The sequence below is a fragment of the Drosophila mauritiana genome, chromosome 3R, assembly GCF_004382145.1.
Source record: "Drosophila mauritiana strain mau12 chromosome 3R, ASM438214v1, whole genome shotgun sequence".
Taxonomy (NCBI): Eukaryota; Metazoa; Arthropoda; class Insecta; order Diptera; family Drosophilidae; genus Drosophila; species Drosophila mauritiana.
Genome location: NC_046670.1, coordinates 18,070,569 through 18,079,423, shown reverse-complemented (window position 1 = coordinate 18,079,423; position 8,855 = coordinate 18,070,569). Strand labels below are relative to the sequence as shown.

At 45.0% G+C, this 8,855-nt stretch overlaps 4 protein-coding genes across 8 annotated transcripts; 3 read left to right on the top strand and 1 right to left on the bottom strand.

Annotated features, from left to right (window-relative positions):
* Positions 1-580: 580 nt before the first annotated feature.
* LOC117142215 (sterol O-acyltransferase 1) lies at positions 581-2,904 on the top strand. Its single transcript, XM_033306050.1, has 2 exons — positions 581-1,412; positions 1,783-2,904. Exons 1-2 carry the CDS (start codon positions 764-766, stop codon positions 2,811-2,813), a joined length of 1,680 nt encoding a protein of 559 aa, XP_033161941.1. The 5' UTR covers positions 581-763; the 3' UTR covers positions 2,814-2,904.
* LOC117142222 (cyclin-dependent kinases regulatory subunit) lies at positions 2,833-6,025 on the bottom strand. 2 transcript variants are annotated; one of them, XM_033306063.1, is made up of 3 exons: positions 5,876-6,025; positions 3,359-3,435; positions 2,833-3,288 (listed from the first exon to the last, which is right to left on the bottom strand). In XM_033306063.1, exons 2-3 carry the CDS (start codon positions 3,415-3,417, stop codon positions 3,057-3,059), a joined length of 291 nt encoding a protein of 96 aa, XP_033161954.1. In that variant the 5' UTR covers positions 3,418-3,435; positions 5,876-6,025; the 3' UTR covers positions 2,833-3,056. The 2 variants fall into 2 exon arrangements, with proteins under 2 accessions (XP_033161954.1, XP_033161953.1); XM_033306062.1 differs by lacking the exon at positions 5,876-6,025 and having other exon boundaries at positions 3,359-3,529.
* LOC117142220 (transmembrane protein 216) lies at positions 3,848-5,884 on the top strand. Of its 3 annotated transcripts, none has more exons than XM_033306061.1 (3): positions 3,848-4,160; positions 4,481-4,891; positions 5,388-5,884. In XM_033306061.1, exons 2-3 carry the CDS (start codon positions 4,675-4,677, stop codon positions 5,579-5,581), a joined length of 411 nt encoding a protein of 136 aa, XP_033161952.1. In that variant the 5' UTR covers positions 3,848-4,160; positions 4,481-4,674; the 3' UTR covers positions 5,582-5,884. The 3 variants fall into 3 exon arrangements, with proteins under 3 accessions (XP_033161952.1, XP_033161951.1, XP_033161950.1); XM_033306060.1 differs by having other exon boundaries at positions 4,446-4,891; XM_033306059.1 differs by having other exon boundaries at positions 4,441-4,891.
* On the top strand, positions 5,822-8,793 carry LOC117142219. Of its 2 annotated transcripts, XM_033306057.1 has the most exons (3): positions 5,822-5,910; positions 6,552-7,153; positions 7,357-7,550. In XM_033306057.1, exons 2-3 carry the CDS (start codon positions 6,898-6,900, stop codon positions 7,548-7,550), a joined length of 450 nt encoding a protein of 149 aa, XP_033161948.1. In that variant the 5' UTR covers positions 5,822-5,910; positions 6,552-6,897. The 2 variants fall into 2 exon arrangements, with proteins under 2 accessions (XP_033161948.1, XP_033161949.1); XM_033306058.1 differs by lacking the exon at positions 5,822-5,910 and having other exon boundaries at positions 6,898-7,153; positions 7,357-8,793.
* Positions 8,794-8,855: the final 62 nt, after the last annotated feature.

The window sequence follows — 8,855 nt, the reverse complement described above, 5'->3', positions numbered from 1 at the left end:
AATGGACAGCGCTTATCGCACTTGTGGCGTAGAATAGACTGATTAAGGTGCCGTTGACAGCTAGTCAGTCAGTCGTCTTGCTCAAAGTGCGAGATATAAGTCCAAATGTATTTCAATTACAATTGTATAGCGCACTTAAACTTAGCATTAGGAAACTCGAGACCCAGCCCAGTGTCGCGGGCGTTTGGCAGTGGAGCCCGATCCCACGAAGAGAGTGACTAAGAGAACCGAAAGCAGGGAGGTAGACTTCATGCTAAATACTATAGCTTAGAAAATAAACTAGTGACAGTGTTGACATTTTTGGAATATATAGCGTGTTTAGAATATGAAAAATTCTATAAAATGTCCATAATTTTATCAAGTTCTAAAGCTCAACTCAATCATCATTAACTAGATTATAAATAATAATCAAAAATATATTTCACTCCATTATTAATTTTAGTAAATTATAGATTTAATATTTTAAATATATTTTTTATTATTTATTATTACTTATTATAATTCATTTAATATAAATATTCATTATAATTATACATATAATAAAGCTATTTTTTTGATCCCCTTTAGCGCCGCCCCTGCTGCTAAGTCAGCAAAGCGCCGTTATCGTCGCGGATTTGAAAACAACACAGCCGCACCAGCGACGCGTACATTGTGCGAACTGACGTCCCCGGGGACAGTCGCTGCTGTAAAATCCACCAGCTGGATAGGATTAACACTAAAGGAACAGTTTTAGAAGCAGACGCACAGCATTTGAGAACCAGTCATGGCCGCGGAAAGTCAAGAAAAACGAGGCGAGGAGGAGGCACAGCCCAGGTTGCCCGACCTCGGCTTTGTGCGCGACAAGCTGCAGAAGTTCCAGTCTAAGATGCTGACCGACTTCGAGCAGCGGCTGTCCTGCATGGTGGAGGATGTGCTGCAGGATCTGCGACAGCGCGAGCTGCGTGCCCACGAGTTCCCCAACTTCGAGAGATCGGATCGGAAGAGCACCTGGCACAATCGCGTGACCAGTCAAGCGCCAGCAGACGTCAGCGACTCCACAAATGGCCATGCAAATGGCACGCATCCAAGGCCACCGATCCAAAGCGAAACATCCGCCCGTAAGCAGCGACGACAACTGCCCGAAAAAGTGTTCGTTGCCCGGGAATCGTACCTCACCGCTCTGCTGCAGGTGGAGCACATGCGCACCATCTACCACATCTTCTACATTATTCTGGTCATGTTCCTGCTAAACGTGATCTGCTACGATTACTTTGTGGATGGCCGCTTCGATCTGGGACTGGGCACCTTTCGCGGCGGACTGCGCCGACTCCACTGGGTGATGGGCGTTTGGGTGCTGGAGCATGTCTTCGTCCTGGCGCTCTACTTCGCGTTCCGCGGATGGGCCTTGGTCAGGCACAAGCTGAAACCGCACAGTAAGTGGGTTGATCCAATTATCGTAAAATTATAGGGTTAAATTAAATTATTTAAAGTATGGTAATGATAATTTATGGAATCATATCTGCTTTCTCAAAAGTGCAGGTAGTTAAAAGCTCATGTGTTATGAGCCTTTTGTTGAGGCACTTGACCAGCAAATTGTGACGACATCGCCTTTAACAAAGGAAACTCACTTATAACTTACTCATCTCGGTTGAATTGTTCAACGTTTGTTTGCGCATTTGCTCCTAATGTTAAAAAAATTCACTTTCCATAAAAGTAAAGTAACTTAAGAGAAGATAAATGTAGCACCTTAAAAGGACCTCATTTCATTGAACATATTTTCTAATCAGTTCCCTCATCCTGCAGGTTCCCTTCAGCGCTTTTGGTCGCACAGCTGTCTCATTCTGTACATCAGCTCCCAGCTGGTCTTCTGTTTCGTGTCGACTTCGCTGTGCCTCAAGTTCAACCTGCCCTTCGTGAGTGCGTGTGTCCTGTTGCTCGAGAGCACGCGACTGCTGATGAAGATGCACGCCTTTGTGAGGTACAATGCTGAGCGGGTTCTGAAGGGCAAGGCCAAGAAGGAAGATACAGAGGAGGAGAAAGAGAGCAGTGGGCGACCCTTTGTGCCGCCGCTGAGCTGTTACACGTACTTCCTGTTTGCACCCACGCTTATCTACCGAGACAGCTACCCGCGCACCTCCCACATTCGCTGGAAGTTCGCCCTGAATCGCCTGTTGGAGGTGGTGGCCATAGCCTTCCTGTACGCCTTCATCCATGAGCGGCACATCCACGAGCACTTCGGACAGTACGGCCTGGAACCAATGGGACCCTCCCAGCTGATCCTCAAGCTGTTCGGCATGATGCTGCCCAGCGCGGTGATTTTCCTGTGCGGCTTCTACCTAATCCTGCACTCGTGGCTCAACTTCACGTCGGAGCTGCTACGCTTCGGCGATCGAATGTTCTACAAAGACTGGTGGACGTCGCACACTTACGATGGCTACTACAGAAACTGGAATGTCGTTGTGCACGACTGGCTGTACGAGTACGTGTACAAGGATATGTACACTCATGTGTTCCGAGGTTCCAAGGTGGCTGCCTCGCTGGCAGTGTTCATGATCTCGGCTGTGGTCCATGAGCAGGTTCTCGGCTTCGCCCTGCAAATGTTCTTCCCAGTGATGTTCTTCTTCTTTGGTGTCGTGGGTGTTGCCTTGGTATTCCTAATGCGGAGTGCTCCAAAAGTGATGGGCAACATCTTTTTGTGGTTCTCTCTGATCCTGGGAAATGCCACGCTGATCTCACTATACGCCATGGAGCATTACGCCCTAAAGAACTGCAACCTTAGCAACGAGAGTTGGGCGGATCGCCTGCTGCCGGCGGTATGGCGCTGCTACAATTAGTCAATTAGTTAACCACTACTTTTAAACTGTCTGTACACAGGGCGTACGCTTCGATTTGTATTTTAGGTAAATAAACATAATGAAATTAACAGAAACGATGTCTTCAGTTCGTTTCGTGTCTTTGAACTTGCCAGCTAATCTAATTTTACATCAGGCTGTCTGATGCTAACTTATGAAATACTGCGTGAGCATTGACGAGTGCGTCCTTGGAAGAGCGTTCCTTGGCGGCATGGCATCCTCCGCCTAACCGCAGAGATTCGCGATGGCCTGAGCCGCATTAGCGGCTGCCACCTGTGGAGCGTCCTCCGCCGGAATGCGTTTGCGTCGGAATAGAATCACATGAGGCTCCGGAGCGTGGACCATGTAGTGCACCCAGCCGGGGCTCTGCTGCACGCCCAGGTTGCGCCACTCCGTCTCGGTCATCAGATGAGCCTTCGGAACGTGTTTGGCCAAGTCCGGAGGCAGGATAACATGCCTGCAGGGTGGGAAAGTGGTTTGCGTGTAAACAAACAGTTCACGGGTGCTGAAACGCAAGTCGCACGTACCTGTATTCAAATTTGTCGTCGAAGTACTTCTCTGAGTATTGAATTTGGTCGGCCGGCATTGCGAAAAGCCAGAAAACCTGAGGTAAATTAAGGAATTTTACCAAAATAGGTCAATAAAATCAGATAGATATGCCACAACTGTTTCGATTCTTAATACTATTGTTACCGCCTCACGTATCGAACAAAAAGTTATCGTTTTGGTTATCAGCTGTCCAGCTTAACAGCACCTTTGGCGGGAAACTCAAATATACTGTTTTTAATGACATGATCCTAGCCGTATTTAATATATTGAACATGTACTTTCTTTCTGCATAATAATATTTGTGCAACGATAAAAGCAATTTTGTTTAAAAAAGTCTAGTACTTGGTAAAAAGGTACTGTTAAAAAATTTTTAACATATTTAGCGAATGAAAAACTCAATTGGATATGTGATTTCCAGTGTGACCGGAACTCGCAGGCTCGCACATTTTCCAATTGGAATCGGCAATTTCTCCGTTACTCGCCCATGGCCACACTTGTGCATGTGCGTTAGAGGTTCCTTTCCTTTTTATATAAGCCCCTCGTCTCTCACCAACAAACCAACAACAACAAGCAGCCAGGCAACAACAACGCGTATAAATAAACGTGAACGCATGTACTTAATATTAGCATAGAGTTGTCGCCTGCGTGCATTACATATACATAACATCCACATACTCCCATGACAACGGGACTTCAGACAGTAACGGTGGAGCAGCTAGAAGAAGAGGAAAGAGCACTGGCGAAGTAGAACGGGAACAAGAAGAAAAAACAGTGGAAGAGGTGAGGACGATACGTAAATACAGTCAAACTTCCATAAGTAGAAACGACTTCACTACTACAATAAAAAGGGTCCTTATATGACGAAGAAAATTGGTTCTTGTCGCTAAATGAATTTACCTAGTAAATAAATACATACAATGTACATATGTACTTGCATGGGTACAATAAAGACGCCTATTAAGTTCGATTGATTTTGTGAAATTGTAGTAGAGGAAGTTTGACTGTATGTATGCGCGCATTGGTAAATACGAGCAGACCGCAATTAGCAAAACTTGTTCAGTCCAGCAGGCACTCACTCACTCACCACATACCGCCCAAAGGTCCCAATGCTGTCGTAGAGAAGCCGAAACACCTGCTGCTGCCAGTGGAAAAGCGGGAGGAGCTGCTCCAAACTGCCCAGGTGACATCCAACCCGTTAGAGGCGACGCACCTGCCGCCTTGAGGAACTGGGCGCTACGCAGGAGGACACGGATACGGCAACGGTCACGGACTCGATTCCGCAGTAGCGGCCACTATGAACGCCAGCCTCATCTATGAGATACTTATGTATCTGAACTCATTCTACTTTGGCATGTACGCCGCCTTCGAAGTGGGCGTGGGCGTTCTTAAGGCGATCAATCTCAGCTACGGCGAGAACGCGTTGTCCCGGGAGGCCAGCATCCTGCTCTCACTGTGCATCATCGAGACCGTGCGCATTGTCTTCGGCCGGAAGAGCAGTCTAAGCGATCGTGGTGAGTACTCCCCTTGCCCTATGACACTGCAAGGGTGGGAATAATTCACCGGCAGCGATGATGACATGGCGAAATTATTTGTTTGCCCGGTCACCATGCCCATTTCATGCCATCCCCCTGCCTACGCGGCCATAACCCATAAACGTTTGGACGGCCATACATATGTATATGTATGTAGCCCACGCAGCGTATGCGTAATTATGGTCATCACCCCGGATGAAAATACGCGTTTTATGGCGGCAGGGGAAAGGCGCCCTTCTGGCACATTAAGCAATATGCAAAGGAAATCTATCAAAGCGAATCATCAAAATGAGTTATTGGAAAAGCAATTGGGGCGGTTAAACATTATCGGATAAACATGAAATTATTAGTATAATACTTTAAAACACTGAATCACTTTCAATCGAATGCACTTAATTATAAACAAGTAGACGAACTATACGATTTTCCGTGCATCTGTAGATAACATTTTCCTTGTTTTTCTCTCTTTTTGCAGGCTGGCAAGCAACCGCATCCGTAATATTAACACTGCCCAGTCTTGCTATTGTTATCTACTTGTGTTGTTTTCAAACCTTTGTTCTCAAACTCGAAATTATTCTGAGTGCCTTAATGATCACCCTACAAGGTGCTGAACTAGTCTACGCCAGCATATTCATTTGTACAATGTGTCGCCCCGTCACATACACCTAGCAGTTGATAAGCCGCGTTGCCGCCGCCACGTCAACGACCAAGATCGAGATCAAGACCAAGCCAGCACTAACACTCCCACCTGGAGGAGAAGGAGAAGAAGCATCCACAGCCGAGCGACGACTACGACGAAGACGAAACACTTTCCTCTGGCACTTTCACATCAAGCGATTCGCCAAGGCCTCAAAACTAAGCCACTTAAATGCAGACTAAGCCACCGCACATAAAAACAAAACAAAAAATCTGGACCCTACTAGACCGCCTAGGGATCCGTGCCAAGACAACCCGATAACATACCCGTTGGCTGGCAGTTGAGAAGGATTTTCAACAAGGTACGTGAACCTTTATCAACTTATATAATCCGCACAGATCATTCGCGCCCGCGGAAATCACATCGCAGCGAAACACTACGCGTCCGATTCTATCAAAAGCAAAGCTGCATTTAATTTGCATTTCTTGGTTGCATTCTTTTGTCCGGCCTTTGTGGCGTTGCCTCCCTGCTGGCGCAGTTGCTCCTCGGACCCGCTCGGTTCTGGTATTTTTATACGGCTCTGATGGTCTAAAATTATATGCGAACTGCATGGCTCGTGCAACACCGCTGCTGTCCCCTAGGTGCAATGTACACTTCTAATTTGAATGTAATATACACGGCCCACTGCGGGCACGTTAGCCTGGCTGTAATGGCCAGATGAGAGGGCTCTCCGTTCGGTCTTGGTTAGCCAACATGCCCTGTACGATTTACAGAGGAGAGCTTCACGAAACTTTAGCGAGGCATAATGTAAATAACGCTTTATGAGTTTTTAAAAATAATTTAAATGCCAACCTATGGTTGGCTTATATTCACCCTAAACCTGTCCTGAATTTCAAGGTGACCATTTAATGGCAGTTCTGTACCCTGTGGATCATTGCGTCTAGGGAGTTTTTAGTAGTTTTTACTAGCCGCTAGTGAAATCATTCTCCCCCACATTTCTAGGCAGGCTATCTGCCGGCCAATGCTGACCCAAACAGCGAGCAGAGAAAACAAATAAAAGGCGACAACGACCAGCAGCACATTATTCAAATAAACAGCACATTTCGCAGCGACAAACCGTGAGACCGCCGATGTCGATGCCGCTGCCGCTGCATTGGCCAAGCGAGCAGCACGGCAGGTTCGCGTTATTATTATGGTCAGTCTATAAATACAGTGCCCAACGTGAGCAACGCCGCCGTGTGAGCGATCCGGGAGATCAAATCGGTCCAATTTGCCGCAGACATCGAGGGGTAACAGGAGGAAAAGGAGAATCAGCAGCCAGGGGAGGAGGTGCTAAGCCGGCAGAAAGATGCCGCCCAAGCGTCCGCCACCGCTCGTGCCGAAGAAGCCCAATCCCAGCATGAACTACGAGGTGTTGATCTACCTCAACTCGTTCTACTTCGGCATGTTCGCCTGTTGCGAGATGGCCATGGGCCTCCTGAAGGCCATCAATCTCAGCTACACGGGACATACTCTGGCCCTGGACACGGGGGTGATGATTAGCTTCATTGTCTTCGAGACGATCCGATTGATAATGGGGCGCATGAGTTCGCTGGCCGATCGAGGTAGAATCTCCCGCCCGCTGGCTGGTCTAATTATAGGATATACTAAAACAATAGAATCACCCTCAATAGTGTTATCAATCGTTTAATCAAACCAAATCACTTGGCTTAAAAAAATGAATGCTTATATCTTATTTTAATAGTGGCTTTTACAATCAGTTAATCCTGTCCAGATTCTAATGAACTCTTCTGCTTTTCGATCACAGGCTGGTCGGCCATACTGTCGGTCTTCATGACCGCGCCCTGCTTCGTGGGCGTCTCCTATCTGCTGCTGCTCCAGACCTACCGACTGCGCCTGGAGTACTGCCTGTGCACGCTGCAGATCGCCCTTTACCTGACCGAGGTGTGGTATGCCATCGTCTTCGTTTTCTCGCTGTGTCGTCCAGTAACTTATGATTAGCCACATAGACAGAAACATCCAACAGCCAACTAGCAGCAAATATACATGCGAAAGTTTAGCAATCTGCAAGATCGAAAAAGGATAAAAAGCAGAGTAAGAAAATGTAATGAAGATGAAAAGCACTAGGCAGCTGAATTGCTCATGGCCGTGGAGAAGAGAAACCAAACAGAAAGAAAAGAAAACAAAACACATATGTAGCATATTAATAATTATGTATAGTAAGGTTTATGATAACATACACACACTCTTATATACATATATTTAACGGTTTTATATACAAAAATTGTTAACATTTAAGCATCAATTGGAACCAATATAAGACAACAAGCGAAACCTAAAACTTGAATAATTTTCACAATTTTAAGATGACAATTTTTTTGTAAAAAAATATTGAAAAACAAATTTGATGTGTGGAAATAATAATTTATAATAGTTCACAGATAGCTCGAATCTTAAAAAGAATTGTAAAAAATCATTGGAATTTATCACAAAATCTAGTCAGCATCAAAATCATGAAACAAATGGCCGAAAGGGCATTAAAATGATTTATTACCACTAAGAGGCAGCGTTTAGTAGTTCATACCAATATTCAAAAGGCGGAGAACAACATAATGGAGCCCAGTTAAAAGTCTAGACCATGTGTGTACTTTAATGAAACTACTTTATATAAAACTAGCAAATAGCGTAAATAACATGTTCAAGACGTCACTAAAAACAATGCAAACCCAAGCGGGCAACCGTTTACAAGGTAGCGAACAACAAATTAGCTAAATCATATAAAACATTTATAGAGTGTTAAAAAACTAGGCGAAAACCCTCCATTACACTTCTCCCCAATTCAGCCTATTGGCAACTCAAAATCACGCTCAATTATCCCCGCCTGAAAGGAAACGACGATTACAGCTCCTCCAATGCTAGTCACTAATGTCCACAAACATTTTCGAAGCTAGACCGAAGATTGTGTAATAATTTGTAAGACCTTTGTGTGGTTTCATAGCAAAATAACGCACAAATCGATCACAAAAACTCTCAATAGTCCACAAATCTCATGCTTTTAAAACCAAAGAAACAATTTTACTGAAACCAAACAGCTGGAAGCTAGAAGCTGAAAGAAACCCAAAGCCAGATCCTACGTTGAATAATTTACCTGTATAATATTTATGTCATTTCGTTAAACGCAAAATGTTAACATACTTTTAAAGCGCGTGTAAAACGGATAGTTAATAAAAAAACAACAACAATATTTAAAAGAACTTATACACTCTCGATGAAAATGAATATTAAAGATCGAAAGAAATAAAGCAG

Excerpts from the sequence above, each read along its gene's own strand:
- LOC117142220 (XM_033306061.1), top strand. The coding sequence starts at position 4,675 with ATGAACGCCAGCCTCATCTATGAGATACTTATGTATCTGAACTCATTC. Across the intron at positions 4,892-5,387 it reads GAGCAGTCTAAGCGATCGTG|GCTGGCAAGCAACCGCATCC; the intron begins GTGAGTACTCCC and ends CTCTTTTTGCAG.
- LOC117142215 (XM_033306050.1), top strand. The coding sequence starts at position 764 with ATGGCCGCGGAAAGTCAAGAAAAACGAGGCGAGGAGGAGGCACAGCCC. Across the intron at positions 1,413-1,782 it reads GCACAAGCTGAAACCGCACA|GTTCCCTTCAGCGCTTTTGG; the intron begins GTAAGTGGGTTG and ends CTCATCCTGCAG.
- LOC117142222 (XM_033306063.1), bottom strand. The coding sequence starts at position 3,417 with ATGCCGGCCGACCAAATTCAATACTCAGAGAAGTACTTCGACGACAAA. Across the intron at positions 3,289-3,358 it reads GACGACAAATTTGAATACAG|GCATGTTATCCTGCCTCCGG; the intron begins GTACGTGCGACT and ends CCCACCCTGCAG.
- LOC117142219 (XM_033306058.1), top strand. The coding sequence starts at position 6,898 with ATGCCGCCCAAGCGTCCGCCACCGCTCGTGCCGAAGAAGCCCAATCCC. Across the intron at positions 7,154-7,356 it reads GAGTTCGCTGGCCGATCGAG|GCTGGTCGGCCATACTGTCG; the intron begins GTAGAATCTCCC and ends TTTCGATCACAG.